General features: G+C 39.3%; 1 protein-coding gene across 1 annotated transcript in view; it reads left to right on the top strand.

The window, feature by feature from the left end:
* The window catches only part of LOC108247228 (E3 ubiquitin-protein ligase SMURF2), a 42,504-nt gene that overhangs the window by 13,934 nt on the left and 9,980 nt on the right, over nt 1–18,590 (top strand). The window contains exons 2-11 of the mRNA XM_017435191.3: nt 2,825–2,863; nt 4,033–4,141; nt 6,183–6,316; nt 6,654–6,719; nt 6,965–7,049; nt 7,386–7,469; nt 8,828–9,039; nt 10,674–10,758; nt 11,797–11,955; nt 12,480–12,533. Coding sequence (XP_017290680.1) covers nt 2,825–2,863; nt 4,033–4,141; nt 6,183–6,316; nt 6,654–6,719; nt 6,965–7,049; nt 7,386–7,469; nt 8,828–9,039; nt 10,674–10,758; nt 11,797–11,955; nt 12,480–12,533 — 1,027 coding nt within the window. The remainder of the gene's footprint in view (nt 1–2,824; nt 2,864–4,032; nt 4,142–6,182; nt 6,317–6,653; nt 6,720–6,964; nt 7,050–7,385; nt 7,470–8,827; nt 9,040–10,673; nt 10,759–11,796; nt 11,956–12,479; nt 12,534–18,590) is intronic.

Genomic DNA, 18,590 nt, shown 5'->3' with positions numbered 1-18,590 from the left:
ACAAATACTAATCCATATGTGTTGTCTTTACCACTGGAATAGTTTATGAAATGTTATAGCAGTCTCAGTCTCAGTTACAAAGGTCATGCTGTTATAACTTGACCTATACTTTACTCAGTCATCGAAAATCTGTCTTTGCACAACATAACTCATGTTGTATGAGTCATATTTTTTCTTACAGTAATTGCTGGATCTCCATAAGTCATAATAATGTACCGGCATGCCCAGTTATTGCTTAATTGTTTGATTATACCCCACTGTAAGATATCTATCAGTAACATTAGCCCACTGTTCCTGGCAGCTGAGTTGGTAAAAGTCCATTGATAACAATGAAAAAGGATTTCCCCCTCTGTGGTAACTCTGTCTGAGACAGTGGGGCAGTGTGGAAGTTAATCCCTTAATCTTCTTCTTAGCACAGTTTGGTAACAAGAGACCCAGATGCACCCAACGTGGCCTAATAGCTGCCAGCCCGTGTTGCCTCTTCAGCAACGATGAGCAGAAACAACAGCAGCAAGTGTTCAAAAAAGATGGAAGTATTGTATTAACTTACTCCTAAATTAATGACAATATTAGCAGTTTATTTAGTTGTATGGTGGTGCAAATGAACAAAGAAATCAGTAGCTCTGAGACTTTCTGTTAGTATTTTCTAAACTATATATATTATATATATTTATATAATGTGTTTGCTAATTGTTTGTAATCATTACTTTAATAGTTAACCTTTCAGAGTAATGTAAAAACCCACTGCAGTGTAAAGCATTTTATTAAACTGTTATTAAACATTGTCATATATTTCTCTTTGTTTTGAATAAATCTACAAAACTGTATAAATGCACTGCTTCAGGACTTTAGAAATGGTAGACTGTTGTTACGAAATCCTCAAAGCTTTTACTAAACTTACAAGATGATCCGACTAGGTGTTGATGGATTAAAAAGAGCAGTAGACTGAATTTCCATGACAACTAAACTACCACTCAGGATCACAGTACAGACTCATGACGGTTTCTGATGACGATGACCCCTTTAAACTTTGCATGCTTCTCTGACTGGATATTTTTTTTCTTATCCACAAATGATCCGACAAGATTTCAGTTGTTGCTTCTCCTGGTTTTTGCATGTCTGCACTCAACACGGTGTCCATTTTGTCCCAGCGAAGACTTTTAGGCAGCCTCTGATTTGGAGGCTCACATGCTGTTTGGTTTGGTTTGGCGTTTGTATTTCCCCTGATAAGCCGGTGGTTAGAGCTCTTTCAGTGGGTCTAGTCTGTGCAATTTGGTTTGAGTGGAGTTTGTCTGTTCCCATGTGGTCATTTTGTCTGGTTTGGCTGCTTTTGTCATTTTTGGTCACTGTCAAGGTCTATTTATGAAATGGATTTAATACTAGGTTTGATTTTCAAGCTTCTTAATACAGTTTTTAGTTTTTTAGTGACCATGTCTTTTCTTTAGTATCATGGCCAGACTCTTTTTATACTGTGTAATGCAAGTACACAATAGACAACCTTTTATTGGTGGTGGTGTGGTAATTTGCACATTTTTAAGGAGTAATAATGAATCAAGTCAAGATAAACTAGCTAAGTTCCCTTACAAATGGGCCCTAACATTGTTAAAAAGAGATTGTGGTTTTTCAGAATAAAACACACAACTTGTTTGTTGATAAATTGTGCAATCAGATATAAGGAGCTGAAAATAAAGCAAACTAAAGAGGATGAACAGCAAGGAAGGTTGCATGTTTGACTCCTGGCTAAGAGCCTTTCTGCTCAGAGCCAACATGTTCTCCTCGTCTCCCTTCAGTTTTGAATTGATGGACCTTCCTGGATGGGAAGCAAAACATCACCAGCTACATAATAAATGTCCATTTACCTTGTTTTTACCTTTTTTTTAAATTTTAATTTGTCATGTTCTGGATGACTGAGAATTAACACCAGCATGTTCTCCCAGTGCTTGTGTGGGTTTTCTCATGGTCCTTCAGCTTCCTCCTGCAGTCCAGAAAACTTGACGGGTTAATTGGCTGCTTGAAATTATCAAAAGGTGTTGATGTGAAAGGCTGGCTGTCAGTCGTATCCTCAGCAAAACATCTTGTATTAATCAACCTGTATACTGCAGTGCATGAAAAAATGACTGTTTTGTTCTTTGGATTTTGTACTATTAACTAATAATTTAAGAGATTGCTGACCTGTTTGACACCAGTTTAGATTCAAAAAAAGTTAAAAAACAAAAACAACTGGACTTCTATTCTGTAGCTGAAGACGTTTTGCTTCTCATCCGAGGAGCTTTCTCAATTCATCTACACCATCACACCAGTTTAGGGTAGTTTTTTTTTTTTTTTTTTTAATAGTTTTGTTTTAATGTATTCATTTAAACTCTTATTCTCTGCTATTGTTCTTGACAAATAATAGACCTGATTTGTTTTGTCATTAAATCATTTTTAGCCAGTTTCAAGCGAAGTCAGCTCTTTTTTTTTAAGTCCATCAAGGCTCCATAAAGCCTTAGAGGACGTTTAAAAGAGGAAACATAAAGAGACTACGAGTCTGAAGAAGAGGCAAAGCGGAGCCCCACATACAGATTAACGCTCTTGCTTTTCCTCCAGTGGTTGAAACCTATTGTATGTTGTCTGTCTAACAAGCCTCTGTGGATTTGTGTCATAGAGGAAAGAGCACTTGTCGAATTAATATTTTACCACAAGAAACTTTTACTAGCCTCCCTTCATATAAGGCTACACCTACCAGTTTATAGGCAAAACGATAGACGCAGCTACTCCATGTCAATGTCAGATTCTATTGTGTGATTGTTTTATCTGTCATTAATATGTTTGTTTCTTTTTCTAGTCCTGTGTGCAAAGAACTTGGCAAAGAAAGACTTCTTTCGTAAGTAAAAACTTTTTTAATGTGTTTATTGCAGTTCTTGTCCCGTTCTTTTCATTGTCCTTGTAAATTCCTTTTGTCAGCAGTGTGACGCTGCTGCTTTTTTAAAACTGGTGGAGAGTTTAAAGACTTCTACTGGTGAAAGATTTCCAATTTTAAAAATGTATTTAGGAGTTCTTTCTTTCTTGAAGCGCCAAACGGCTGTAGGCAAGGATTTGTTTAAAATAAACGTACTGTAAGCCATTGACAGTAACATAAAGGGAAGTTTCAAGACGCCACAGGAGTGACTGAACAAGTTTCACTTACCTGATGTTACTTGATCGGACTTTTTCAAATTTTACATGCATGTACACACAAGAGAGTAGCAGATAAAATGAGGAAACTGTCATTCTATCATATTTCCAGACGGACGAGATTTGTTTTCCTGCTTATTGCTTCACTTGCACGTTTTGTTTGCTGTTTAAATGTCTCTCTATCTCTCTCTGTCTCTCTGTCTCTCTCTCTCCCTCCCACATACACATACATGCATGCAATCTGGTCCTTATATTTATTTTTTAAATTTGGTATTTGTTTGGGTGTCTTGGAAAAGGTTGTTATGATGTCTGTGTTACTCCAGGCTGGAAAAAGTAAACTGGTCATAATGGGTTACATGACTAAACACCTTTTGAGCCATTCTGTAGTTCCAGACGATCTTGTCAGCTGCATTGATTCTGACTAAATTCAGAGGTGTTTATTTTTCTTTTTGTTGATCAGTTAAGCCCTCAGGCTGACACACAGATGTGGTGAACCTGAAGGGCCTTTTTTATGCTTCATATCAGTTGATTCTCACCACCTGTTTTTATAAGAGCAGGTAATAGACTTGAACATCATCTATTAGTTTTAGAAAATCAAAAGGGAGCCAACATGAACAACTCAAAATTCACTTCAGTGGGGGCTTTTTACAGTAAAGCATGTAAAACTATGGTTGAACTGAAATTAGGTTTATTTGTTTGCCTTTTCTACAGTCTTTCAGCAGCAACCACAGAAAAACAGTCTCATTTGACTGGGTCGTTTCGTGGCTGGAAACTCTGTCACACCTGTTTCCTTCTTCATACAGATTGGAAGTGGTTTAGATTAGCTCCTCTGCTAACTAAAACCTTTCTCTTTTTTTTTCCTGTTTCGTTCTTCTACAGGGTTGCCGGATCCTTTTGCTAAAGTGGTGGTGGACGGTTCTGGACAGTGCCACTCGACAGATACTGTGAGAAATACTCTTGACCCAAAGTGGAACCAACATTATGATCTGTAAGTCCATAACAGCACAGGTGTAGTGCGACGTGCCGCTATATGCCCTTTATGTCTCATCAGGAAATGAGTTCAGTCTTTCTTGTTACAAGCTGTTATTAAAATACACACGGAAGGTTTTCAGAAAAGCACTCAAAGTTTCTGTAAGCTTTGTCAAAAAGTCTGAAACATGCATAATATTTTAAGTGTTTGATTTTAATTTTAGTTTTATTAAGCACCTTGAAATGCCTTGCTGCTGAAATGTGCTATACAAATAAAATTTGATTGATTGATTGATTGATTAAACATCACTAAAACCTTTCTGAACAAAATTCTTATGTAGAGATAATAAATGACACGTCAGCTATGGAGTCCACATGTCAATTGAAGCAGAACTACTGTCAAAAAGATTGTAAACAAATTTGATATGTTTGTTGTGCTTCTTGGTAACAATCGGGCTGGAAATGCCTGTGTCTCAAAAAAAAATGTGATTGCCTTTTTTTTTTTCTGTGCGGCTGAATCACCCCTCTGTAAATCTAATGAGCCGCTTCGCGTGACAGAAATAGCATCTCGTACGGTAACATTTCAGACATTCCATACTACAGGCCTCGCATAAGAAGTCTCTTCGAAAGACTTGGCTCAAACTTAAATAGATTTATTCTTTCTCCATAAAAAAGAAAGGAAAAAACACAAGGTATTCAAAATACCTAACATGGAACGCTGTAAGAAGTTGTTAACCCTTCAGTTTTTTGTTGTTTGGTTGCTTTTTTTACTGCATCTACAGCAGATGTAGCTTTTCAGGTGCAAAGTTTCATTTTGAAATGCTTCTTTGAACCTCAGATCTCCACCCTCTTTACATAATATTCTTCCCCCCTCTTAGATCCCCACCCACTCATTTTCCCCACAAGCGACCCTTGGCCTCTTCCTCTGGTTCAGGAAATGGCTAACATACCACAGAAAGCAGATGGGAGTGTGGGCTTGGCAGATTGCCGGCCAACCACACCTCCTCCTGCAACCTCAAAGTTTTGGGGGTGGGATCTTTTTTCTGCATGCCGGGGATACTGCTGGCCATCATGTGTGATACAAATCCTGCAAAGTTTTACGTGTAGGGTTTTGTTTTTTGTTTTTTTACATTATTATTTTTACATTATTACATGCAATTGATTAATTAAAACTGTTGATTAAAGTAATTAAAACTGTTCACAACTTACTTTAGTGAGATTCCATTTACACCCATTGTTATTAATCTACATCTAAAGTATGAATGACACTAGAACGTTGTTTGCTTTATGATGATGGGGATTATTAGAGATCACAAGTTTATAGAAATCATAACTCACACTTGCATAAAGTGCATTTCTAAATAAATTGTATTAGTAACTGCAGAAATTAGAAAAGTGTCTTGGTACTTTATCAAAATTACGTCACTGGATGCACTAAACAATGTAGAACTTGAAATAATCTTTTGTCAAATTTCACTTCTTGAATTTGCAATCTTCTGTTATTTGTTTTATATACAGCACCCAAGTGTCTGTGTGTTCAGGTAGGAAAACCCCACTCTTTGAAACCTACACTTGGTGCGTTATAGAGTTTGCATGAAAGCAGGATGCTACGCTGCAATTACGTCCGAGTCAGCAAGAGTGCAAATGTTGTGCACAGTGTGTGTTTACTGCAAGAACTTTCTAGGTCCCAGACAGCGGTAGAACACATCACAGGGACTTCCTCTGTTCTTCAACCGCGACTAGACAGTCCTCAACTGCGGTAGTTCTGCACACAGACACGCGTGCAAAAAGTTCATATCAGTAACATTTACTCGAACAGATGCAGCACAGAATAGAAGTCTGGTTCAGGTGAAAGGTTTTCTTAAGTTATCAGTTTCTCCCTGAGAATATTGAACTTTTTTTTTGTTCTGTTCCTGAGGTTTGAATCGCCTGCAGTGTGGACACAAACACACATTGGGGTGTTGGGATTTTTGTCTTCTTTGATATAGTAATGTTTAGATCAAAACCTACTTTGTCAGCCTTCTTCTTTTTAACTTGTTTGCTTGTTTTCCTCCTATCAGTTATATTGGAAAGACAGACTCCATTACTATCAGTGTATGGAACCACAAGAAGATCCACAAAAAGCAGGGTGCAGGTTTCCTCGGCTGTGTCCGCCTCCTGTCCAACGCCATCAACAGACTTAAAGACACAGGCTGTAAGTACCTGTTTGTGTTTCTGTCTTCATATGTGTTGCTGAGCATTTGTTAAAATAGGTCACTGGTGTCTGGTCTGTTTTGTTTTCTTTCTGCTTGTCTTGAATGAAAGACACGAGCCGGACTTGTTTGCAGAGAGTGACTTACTGCTGACCGAATATTAACCAGAACACTAGATGAGAAGTTCTGCTAACTTTATTCTTGTCCCTTTAGATGAGTTCTTGATGTACATGAAGAGCCAATACAGGCTCTTGTATTTCCTTTATAGATAGACTGGTTTGGACTGAAAATCTGTAGATAGTGACAGAAGTGGAATAAATGATTTTGTGTTATTTGCAGATCAGAGATTGGATCTGAATAAGCTGGGCCCCAATGACAACGATACTGTGAGAGGACAGATAGTTGGTAAGAACCATCTAGTTTCAGTTGCATGTTTTCTTTATCTGGATTTGGAGACGTAAAAACGTAAAGTCATAACTTGTGTCGTGAATTATGTAATTTTACATTAAAGCAATATTGGTGATAGTATTTTATTCATGGCTCGAGACCATGACTGTCTGTTTTTTCTATTGCTAATGCTATTTGGAGTTCAGACAAACGATATGAATATGTAAACGTCACTGATCTACCTCTTGTTTTTGTAACTGTAGTGAGTCTACAGTCCAGAGATCGCATCGGGATCGGAGGCCCGGTTGTAGACTGCAGTCGTCTGTTTGACAACGACTTGCCCGACGGGTCAGTATCAGGCTTTCTTTAAAAACTGCTCATCCTATAAGTCATTCACACTATTCATTTATTAGGAGACACATTTTTTTAAGCTTTTGTGAATATACTCATACTTAGTGATGTGTATAAGTGTAATTTTGAATGTTTGAACCTGTCCTTTAAATGGAGTCTCAGAAACTGTTGTCTGATTGTGGTGTTTACACAATGTGAACTTGATTTATTTTAACAAATGTTTGACTATGAGATTAGCAGTTTATTTAGTTGGATTATTTTCAACATTTAAAAGTAAGCTTGATGTTGATTTATTATTTTTTAATGGTCTGTTTTATTATTTTCATAATACAGCTGGGAAGAGAGGAGGACAGCCTCTGGAAGGATACAGTACCTGAACCACATCACGCGCACCACACAGTGGGAGAGACCTACCAGGTACCAGCTGAGAATATCCTAACCGTAGTTTCCCCCAATCCCCCTCTTTAATTGTATAATCCACTGTGTTCTGCATCTCAGTGTACTTCAGTAATGCTAGTAGTGATACTTTCCCTCGCTTCCCTTTTTAAGAGAGGGGCGGGAATGAACACTTCCACTTTACAGCACAACAATAACAGTCTGGTGGTAATGAGTGCTGTCAGTTTCCTCAGTTTCCCCACCCCAACATGTTCTTGTGCACACAGACAGGCCAACCGGCATGTACACACACAGCTAAATAAACCAGCCAGCCAGTCGGGCAGCCAGGTTTCACTTGCCCCCCCCCCCGGTCGCTGCTGAAACAACTGTCGCCTTCCTACTTGGCTCATATCAGTGGAGTCATTAGGGAAGTAAGCAAACAAACCTCTCCCCCTACTCACCCAGTCTACTACATGTCTTTAGTCGCCCCTGGGCAGGATAGCAAAGCGAGGGAAATGGTAAGAAGTAATATGTCACTGAGGAAAGTGGAAATAATGAAATAAAGGAAGATGAGCAGGTGAGTAAAAGGGTGTTATATGGTACATGAGGTTAACGCTCAGTATAAAAGCTTCAACTGGTTTGGACTGATTTAGAGACTGAGAAGAATGGAGGAGACCAGAGACGGGACAAAATAAAGCGGAGTTGGAGAAAAATAAGCATGATGGAGGAGGAAATGGGTGGGAGAAAAGTGTGTGTGGAGGGCTTATTGGCCCTGAGGCTTTAGATAGCTAAGGCGTCAGTAACTCTGGCCAGACAGCAGTTAGAAAGAGCTACACACACCCACACACACACACGTATATACAATATCTGTCAGTAAGTCAGCCTGTCTGTGTTTGTGTCTGCTTATCACATATCTGTTTCAGTTCTGTTCTTCAGTAACATGCATGCTAGCACAGGCTGTTGTGTCGTGATGGCTCTTTGTTCTTTTGTTTTTAATGCAACCTACAATCTTCTATATCACTCAAACCATAGCTGTTATCAAAAAGCACATTAATCTTCTTGTGGGCCTATGACACAAGGTCTGCCGTAGTTGCATAATTCTTGTTTGCATATCTTACCAGTACAGAAAGAAGTCATCTCGTTGCGTACATGATTTAACCACCAGCAAGCCTGCAATACAGAATTATTTAACTCATAAACTCAATGTGTCCATGATTTCAATAAATGTAAATTTGATGCACATACATTCGTATGCAAATATCAGAAATGCAACCACAAACTTCCTTAAATCTATTATGTGTTCAATTAATGGGTGCCAATACATGGATGGAATCAGAGAGTTCACATACAGACTGCGGGTGTCAAACACATGAACTTACACGCCGTTTGCTCTCTTTCAGGCCAGCATCAGAGTACTCCAGCCCGTCGGGGCGTCCACTGAGCTGTGTGGTGGACGAGAACACGCCCGTGATGACTCCCGTTAACGGGGCCGTGGCCTGCGTTCCTCCGGGCGAACAACGGGCCCAGGAGAGACGGGTTCGATCTCAGCGGCATCGGAATTACATGAGTCGAACACACTTGCATACCCCGCCCGACCTGCCAGAGGGTTACGGTGAGACATCCAGGACACTCCTTTTGACCATGACTTGATGATGCCATTAGCTGTTGAGGCCTTACAGAACAATAAATGAAGTTTTAGATCCAACCCCAAATAAGTTTCATAGTTCAGACATGGTGCCTTTGTCTATGGGAAGCTATTGTTTAGCCTTCAGCAACTGATATCTGCTGAGAAATTAGCTTCCCATTCAAAGGCTTGTAGTGTGCAGTTTGCTCTTGAATCTTCAAATGTTTTCTTATTAACAGAATTTTAAAAATCTGCACCTCTTGCCAAAAAAATCCCTCTCTACTGCGATCGGTCATTGTCAGTGACCTGGTAAATTACCGTTGAGCATTTCACACCAGCACTGGTGACATTTAAAATTGAAGAAACTCCTTCACTGGACACAAAGTTAGTTTCCACCACAAAGTGCAAGATGAATCATTAGATATTTAAAAAGCATTGATTAGAAACTGTGAAGAGCAAAAAGGGATACCTACAAAGTCATTGGTAGGGAGCATACTAATGTGTAGAGGCCATATAGTATAAAAACAGGTCACATAAAAACACTGAAACTACAGATTAGTGTTCATGACATTTTTTGACGTCTTTGAAAATGTTTGACATTTCTGACCACAAAAGTGTTAGTTTCTTTGATAGTTAGGTGTTTTCCTAGAATAAAACTCTTAAGTTTAATGGCTGCTTTTCTTTAACTATAACTAATATTCTGACTTTACTCTTACAAAACAAATACACCGGTCAAAGCTACACAAGTATAGTTGTCTAGCTACACTGGAACAGTTTCTTTTTCCTTCTTCAGGAAAAAAAAGTGTGCTTTTAAGAGTCAGCTGTGGTCCAACCCACAATACCCACAGAGTTTTTTATAAAAAAAAATGTTTTATTTTAAGTGTGGCGCTATATGCCAGTGATTCAGAATGACACTATTGGACCTGTGCCCCCTTCTTGAAAAGTCCTGCTGCATCCGCTCAGGCTGGTCGAGGTCGGACAAAGTGAGTCACTGATGCCCAGCGGCTTAAGAGTCGTCTTCCTCGGTTGAACCCTCCGAACTTCTTACTGGGTGTGGTGGGACAGAGCGAGGCAGCGTGTGAGGAGGGGAAAAGAAAACGAGAGGTGGGCAGGAAATAAGAGGTGCCAGAAGGAAGTTGGGCTCGGGGTGCCGTGATTGATTAGCTTGTGATTATACACCCGTTTTAACAACACACCCATGTAGAGCGAACAGATTGTGCCAGAATCCGCTCACTTTATCCAATAATCAATGAAACCAAAGACACATGAGACCAGCAATGGATTAGGAATCTGTTCCCTGCACTCCTGATTAGTTTTTTTTCCTGGGCTTAGCAACAATCACAATGGAAAACACACTAATATTTAAACGTCACAAAGGAAACAAGGTTGCATCAGTCACATCTCTGTAAGGAACACCCTTCCATAGATCATTAGTTGATTAAAATTGTCAGTCACACACCTAAAGAAGCTCCAAGGTCCACGGTTTCACATAAATTACAAACCCAACACTCTTACTAACAGTGTGGTCTTTGCTTAATTGTCACTTTCTGCCTTTTGTTTGTCATATTTATGTATTTGTCATATCCAATTCTTTTCTTTTCTTTTCGTTTTTTGTTTCTTAGAGCAAAGAACAACCCAGCAGGGCCAAGTGTATTTTCTTCACACTCAGACTGGAGTCAGTACTTGGCATGACCCCCGGGTACCCAGGTACCGCTTTAATCTTTTTGTTTTCATCTGTATTATGATTTGTATCTCCTTTATAAAAGTCTGTCAAAGATCCTTTTTTCTTTTAACATTCTTGTTATTCAGCTGTTTGGCCATAATTGTATTGGACTTTGAAATAACACTGACTCAAAGACAGCACAGCGCTCTCTGTCTGTACATTTTAAAACCTAATATATGACATGACATTTGCAAGAAAAACAGACCGAACTGGATCTGACTGAATCAAATCAGGCTTAATGTCTTGCTTCACTGCTGTTTTTGTTCTTAAAAACAGCCTTATCAGTCAAATGTTATGGTCAGCTAACCTAATGGCCCCTTGTTCTGAGTTGAAATATTTTTGGACAAAAATTGGACTGAAAAACAAGCCAAAATTTCAGCATTAATCACAATGTTTTGTCAGCTCTCAATAGTTTGGTAATTAATTCCCCAAACAAGGCACGCCATCACTGTTGCGTTGCATTTTTTGGCCATTTCTGAGCTCCTGCTTGGTGATGAATCATATAAGTGCAACATCTGGGTTCAGTCATTTTGGGCAGAGCTGCTGAAATGACCCAGTCTTTGTGATGAGGGGAGAAGCAAAGCCTGTTTTTCATTCCTGAGTGAAACGTCCTCACTTCACCCACAAAACCAGAAGTTGTGGCATCGTCCCAGATCTGAACTTTGGCATCTGCTGATAGGAGCGGCGGAGAAGAAAAAACAAGAATTTAGACCAAAGACTTTATCAAAAAATGCTGATAATGTTGCAGATCAGCTTTGTCCTGTAAACTTGCAGGAATATAATATGAAGGCTCCACCTCATCAGAATCTTTGTAATATTTTCATTAGTATTTAGTCACAAAATTTACCTTTGAACTTAAGTAATAAGTTGGTTCAAAGTTCATTTCATCCTACAGAGGAGTTGTAAAAATGTAAAACCCTGATTTATACAAACGACAATCACATTACCATCCTGTCAGTGAAATATTTGGGCATTCAGGTATGTACGCATGAGAAAATTTATTATTTTTTTTCCCCACTTAGGGACCTAAGTAATGTAAACTGTGAGGAGCTTGGCCCACTGCCACCCGGCTGGGAGATCAGGAACACTGCCACCGGCCGCGTCTACTTCGTCGACCACAACAATCGAACGACACAGTTCACAGACCCCCGGCTGTCTGCCAACCTACATCTAGTCCTCAAGTAAGTCACCGGATTTTGTTTCAAGCCCCAGCGACAGAATATTTACAGGCGAAACACAAGAGTTTAGATACATGGTTACTTGTTTTAAAGATGAATTAATCATTAATCAGCCTGAAAGAAATGTGTCGTGTGACCACTGATGACTTGTTTTCATTTGTCTCTGTTTGTTTCCTCTTTCTCTTACCTTTTTATGTTTCTGTTGATGTTCTTTACCCATTGTTATCTTTACATCATGTTCTCCAACACTATTTATTTGTGTGCACGCGTTTTTGTCTCCTATTTTATCTGATACTATATTTTTTTCCTTTTTAAATCTTTCTGTATTCTGTCTGTGTTCTCGTCTTCTTTGTATGGATTTTTCTTTGTCCCATTTGTCCTCTTTTTCTTATCTTGTCACTGTTTTGAACGCTCCAATCCTTTTTCTCTCGTCATTCACCTCCTTTTATGCCTTTTTCTCCCTTTCTGCCCGCTCTTGTTTTTCACGGCCTTTTTCTTCCCATCTCTTCTTCTGTTTTCTCCTGCAGCCCAAGTCCAAATGGTTCCCGTGTGGCCATGGACATCCAAAACACTAACCTCAGGTAACCTACACACAACACACGCATTTAAACAGGGGGAAAACAACAGGCATTCACACAAATGAAAGCAGATTAAAAAAGATAAAATGTATGTCTGTGCAGGCTTTGACTTGCTCTGTGACATATGGACAATATACTCCGCACGCACAGTTCGATGGATGTTTTCATACCTACCCTCTTACACCGAAGCGAGTGTGTGTCAGTTTACATTTTCTGTCAGCAACCTGCCTTCACTGAAGATCAGCTCGGAGGAAGCTGACCCTGTTGGAGCTGGGCTTGTAATGCTGACCCCACTCAGAGAAATGCGAAACACGTGTTGGCACAGCAGCTGTTGGCGCACCATCAGTTCCCGTACTCTCCTCAAAGTGACAGTCAGTACAGAGACGAGTCAAACTAGAGAAATGTCGCAGGGACCTCGTGTAAACACGAACTGTAAGTTACATGGACACAATAAACAACATTTAAGGAAGTGTTTTTGGGCTCTCTGGGAGGTCCGTGTGCCGTTATTAGAACAAGAAGAGCAGAGAAAAGTGCAGATTTTTTTTTTTTTATTTTTCCCACCCCCTTCCCCCGTTTTTGCTCTTCTGGTGCAGGATGGATCTCTGTCCAAACTTTTTGCAATAACAGTGTCTGGCAGGATAAACATGTTTGGGAAATCAGCATCTGGCCATTTGGTCAAATAGCATCCATATGTGTCTGAGCGGGCTCTGGTTGTGAGTCGAAGCTCAGCTTTGTTATCCCGTCAGCTTCATTAGCTGCTTGTCTGACTCCTTATTGGAGGAGCAGTGATGGAGTCCAGATGATGATGTAGAACTTTGAAAAGGTCGAGATTAATAAGCTGCGATTTTCATTGCAGCTTTTTCCGTGCCCAAATATTTATACAAAACAGACTGAAGTTAGATTAAAGCTTGGAGTATCTGTAGTGGTCAATACGGATGGATAAAACGTAGCATAAGATTTAAAAAAAAAAAGTAAATGCATCAGATTTGCATTGAGGTTTATAAATCTAAATATTTTTAAATAAATCCAAGCCTTTTTATTTCAATGTTCAGGCATCTTTTTAGTCTTTGACATGTGAAGGCAAAGACTATTGTCTGCAGTTTAGCCCATTAAATTGGTTTGTTTATTTTACTTTATGATATATGGAAGAGAAAAACAATTAAGACCTCCCCCCCAAAAAAAATATGACCTAATTTAAATAATGTTCTTGTTTTTCCCCATCCATAATTAAAAACAGTCATTGTTAGAGAAGAAGGGCACAGTTTTGTTTTGTTTTCCTGGTTACTAGCCACTTCCCGACTTTTGTCCTGAAATCCAAAACATAATTTATCTTGGTAAATGGGGTCTCGCACACATGAGGCTGGATTGTTCACTGGGAAAAGCTTCAGCCGAGAGTATCTTCATAAACGGCAACAGGCAGAAATGCAGATATGACCGACACACACCGCACTCATACATGCTTGGTAAACGTTAGAGGTGTATAACCTTGTTATACGAAGCTTCAAAGTGTCTGGTTTATAGAGAGAAACCGGTGCAACCAGTCCAACCACTTCCAGGTTCTGTTTCAGGTGTCCTCTTTTCTTGTGTTTCTTGTTTACTTTGACTTCCCAAAACCTTGGTTTGCTTCCATCGTCTTTTCTGCTCCTACCTGTCCTCCTCCGCAGACCAAAAACTGGTTTGTTTTTCTTCTGGGCTAGCTTGGTTTCAAGACTTCTGATATTAATCATCATTAGAATTTAAATATTTTGTCATTCAACACCCATCGGGGTTGACGGCACCGGCATGCGCTTAATCACATGTTGACCCTGCAACAATGCAGCACCGCTCAGACCTGTTTCTGCACAAAAGCCTGTAAATAATGGGCCAATAATGGGATTTTATTTAGAACTTTTAAAGAAGGTGGTCAGGTGTAGTGCTAAGAATAGTAAAAGTCATCAGGGTTTCTTTCTAAAAAGGACAATTGGTAGATGTTTCTTTATTTTAGTGCATCTTTTTGACCATTAAGTATTTTAATTTCCTTGTTTTCCTGTTGTTTCATCCTGTAAACAACATGAAACTATAAGTCGGTGCCTATGAGAAGCTGACAAATCCACGAACAAACTAAAAGTTCCTTCTGGTTTTAACAAAACACACCATCTGTAAAATTAAAGCCTACACAAATAGATCTGAAAAAGTGAATAAAAAACAATTTTTTAGTCCCTCTTTGGATGCGGGCGTGTTTCATGTTCTGTAGTCGATCTAATCAATCAGTTTAATAGTTTGAGTTTAGTTCAAGTTTAGTTGTTTTGAAGGAAATCATCCAGACGACGTCTTGTTATCTTTCAGACTCACAAACAACCTTTTAAACAATAAACAAGATCTCAGAGCTGAAAAACATCAGGTCTATAAAATAATAAATGAGCGTTAGATAGAATATGGAGTACTTTGTGGACAAGTATTAATGAAAACAGAAAATATGGCACAACAATGGCGATACCTCATCGATGTCCCTCCAGACTATCTTAGATGAGAAATAAATGCGTAAAATCTCCTTCTGGCAGCAGTAAGACAATAGGAGAACTTTCTTACAAGGACATTTGTTCTCTACATGTAAGAACAAAACACTTTTTAAATTTTTTTTTCCTTGGGCTAGATTTTGTACAGATATTTGCCGACATAAATCACTTGGAAGGATGTTTGAAACTCACTTTATAAAGTCTGTCTCAAAAACTACACAGTTCGTAGCAATAAACAATTTTTTTTTTACTTTTACCATGTCGTTTCACCCATAAATTTGAAGTAAAAAAAACCCCAAAAAAACAGCATTTAGTGAGGAATTAGTTGTCATCTTACACCCTTTGTAGCAGTTTTGTTTTAAAGTAAATTCAAAATAATCGACTCAAACATGTTCAATAGCAACAGGACTTTTAGCCGCTTTGATTTAAATAAGAAAACATAAAAAATTTTTGTTTTAAGACGGTGCAGTCAGCCAGAACAAAATGGTTAAAATGTAAAAGAAACATGACTCTTAAGCTGATATTAGTGTTTATTGATTACAAAAACAAAAGTCACAATTCAATTAAACTCTATGCTTACCACCTCAAAGAAACTTTCCTTTTGTTTTTTGTTTTTTTAAGATAAACATTTTTCTTTTTCAGAGTTTGTGATTTCTTCTGAACTTTAAAAAAAAAGACAAAATAAACCCTAATTGTTTATTCTGCGTACTGCTGAAACCTCTCTGGTCAAATTCAGCAGCGACTGATCACTTTGGAGCTATTTCAGGTTTGTGCAAAAATTTTAATCCTCGGCTTGACCTTTGACACACTCGGTCTTAATCCCTTTAAATAGCAGTCCAAAAAACGGCTTTATTTTACCTCGTTTTATTCCTCCACTGACGAAAGCGGCAGAGGATTTCTGTCGCCCACGTTTGCATTTTTACCCTCTCTCTTACGGACGTGTTTTGTCTACAAGGTTCGATTCACAGGACAGATAATGCGTTTTAACTCTCGAGTCCACAGTTTGCACCTCACTTCTCTGATCCTCTCGGTGTAAATAGAACCGAGACGGCCCGGTTTCGTTTTGACCTTGACAGAAGAAGGGCTCAGACTGTCAGACAGTCAGACACATCTGCATTGCTGTGGTCTACCACACCGTCTCTCACATACTGAGCTTCCTCTTTTTGCTCCAGCAGAAAGTGTGTGTCTGCGAGATTACATCAGCGTTTGCTGAGAGTATTTTTAGTTGGAGCTGGATTTAGATTCAGCGGGCATCGGTAGGTGTTTTCCCAACCAGGTTGTAAATCTTCCCGACGCGTTCACCAATATTTGCGTTGATGTTTTAAGAAGTGCTGAGTCTGGAACAGAATATCTGCGTTACATTTAACCTGTGAAAGATCAATATAAATATTTAAGAACGTACTTGTGATTTTAAAAGATCGGTAAATTGTACTTTTAACGTATTTATCTGGCATAAGTTTGAGTATTTAAAGGCAGCGTGAAGCAAAGAGGAAAAAGCTGAACGAGGAAAAGAGAATATAACAAAGGTCTCCTGCTTTATTCATATGTTGTATAAATAACACTCTAAAGTCAACATGAACTGCCTGTCTGCCCTTTAAAGCTCTACATATAAAGTATAATTTATGCTTGTTTCTGAGAAGTGTTAAACTTCACTGTAAAATGTGCAAAAAAAACCCAAAACAATCTTATTAAACCAGAGCTGAGATTATCATCGGTAATAAAACATTTGAACTTATTTAATCTTTCATTGTGTCTACAAACGTAACCTATTTTACTCAGTAGGCACTTTTCTTCACCACAGTCTGTCTGCGTCGGGTTTCCTGTAATTTACGTTGTTTTTCAGAGGGCAGATGTGGGGAGCTTAGCTGTTGGGGAGGAATGTTGGAGGTCATTCCTTCGCTGGCATTTTTTGGCTTTTCTTTCCGATTCTCTCCTGCGCTCCCGAGCGAGAGCAGGAAAAAAAAAGTGACTGTGCAGGCTCGTAAAGGGCTTTTAGGTTCTCTGGGCTGAATAATGTTAGGGTGGCTGCTGCGGCTTCACCGCGGCTAAACTTAGTCGCTGCAGCTCACCTGTGCCAGCTGCTGTGTGAAATATGCGAGCGCGCTTTCGCACGGCTTTACTCTGCGTCTGCGCTGCCCGAGACGACTGACTGCAAACGCACAAATACTCAGAGGCTGTCGTGATTCTGCAGGTTTAGGAGAAGCTTGTTTAGTTCTGTCAAATATTAGCGTCTTAATTTCTTGGTGTTTTCCGTTCTCCCTGTCTTGGAGAACGTTACTGTGATACTGTCTCACTTAATTCGAATTCAAAAGAACTTACTGCAGGATTGTTCTTTTCTCTTTTGAAAGATTTAAAGTTTTCCTTCCCCTTTTTTCCCTGCTTGTGTTTTCTATATTTACCATCGGAGCTCGTCTTCTTTAGAAACTAAACTTTGTTCAAGCATATTTTAATCACACTGTACCCTCAAAAAAAAAAGAAGAGTGCACTAAAATAACACTTTATTATATGGTTCTCGAGTCTTTTAGCCAACAGGAAATCATTCCATTTGTTCTAAGGCATCTTTTCTTGCCATCCTCCTTCCCTAAAGTGGTTTTCAAGACTGCTCGGCTGCAGTCTTTAGCCTTTCTTTGACATGCTTGGAGCCCCGGTGCCTGCCAATAAAATAAATAGCAGCAGAGTTGATTATACGGGGATACACTGGGCAAAAACACTGCATCCATTTAGTTTGGAGAGCCCAAATGGATAGATAGGCCCTTTTCAACCCACTGAGTCGGAGAACCAAAGCGCACGAGTGTTGGCAAGAGTGGGTGGCTGTGTGCGGCTGCCTCAGAGGGCCTCACATCCATCATGTATCAATCCAGACCTCTCGGTTTGCTGCTTTTGTCTGGCCGACAGCAGACTTGATATTCCACTCCCAGCAGAGGACAGTAGCCTCTTTTAAAGAAATCGTCTGCTGGCTCAGCGTCTCCTCGAAAGAAAACCAGGGCTGCTGTCCTGCTGAAGGGAAAGAATATGTTTTTACGAGGCCCACCCAGGCGTTTCACCACCGACACCACAGTGTGGGCTGGAAAAGGCCAAAACTAGAAGGCTCACCTTTGTCCAGATTTTTATCTCATTTTGTCTGAAGAAATGGAAGCTCGGAATGGCAGAAGTCCTAAACGGGGTAAAGGTCAGTGTTTGTGCAACAGCCTTTGGCCCTGTTCACACCCTTCCCCTGAAGTTGACCTTATTTTGTTTGAGAAGTGTTCAGCTGCAAAATAAAACCCCAAAGCACTGATTGGGGATGAGGTCAGCTATTAATACGAACTTCTGAATTTTATCAGGATCGCTGTGGCTTCATTGGTAATAAAAATGTTGCTGATAAATATTTAAAATGAAAAATAAAATCACTGAAGAGGATTTAACTCCTATACCTGTGTAGTTGATCTGGAATTAGATTCGTTATTCGGTATTAATTATATCTAAACATTTTCCTGATGTCTTCAACAGTGATGATAAATCTGGGAGATGCAGAATAGTTGTTTTTTTTTCCCCCTTTAAATGGAGTCAAATCTGATGAAAAAGT

This window comes from Kryptolebias marmoratus, linkage group LG3 (assembly GCF_001649575.2).
Source record: "Kryptolebias marmoratus isolate JLee-2015 linkage group LG3, ASM164957v2, whole genome shotgun sequence".
Classification (NCBI taxonomy): domain Eukaryota; kingdom Metazoa; phylum Chordata; class Actinopteri; order Cyprinodontiformes; family Rivulidae; genus Kryptolebias; species Kryptolebias marmoratus.
The sequence above is the reverse complement of the archived record's forward strand: the minus strand, read 5'-3'. Positions and strand labels throughout refer to the sequence as shown.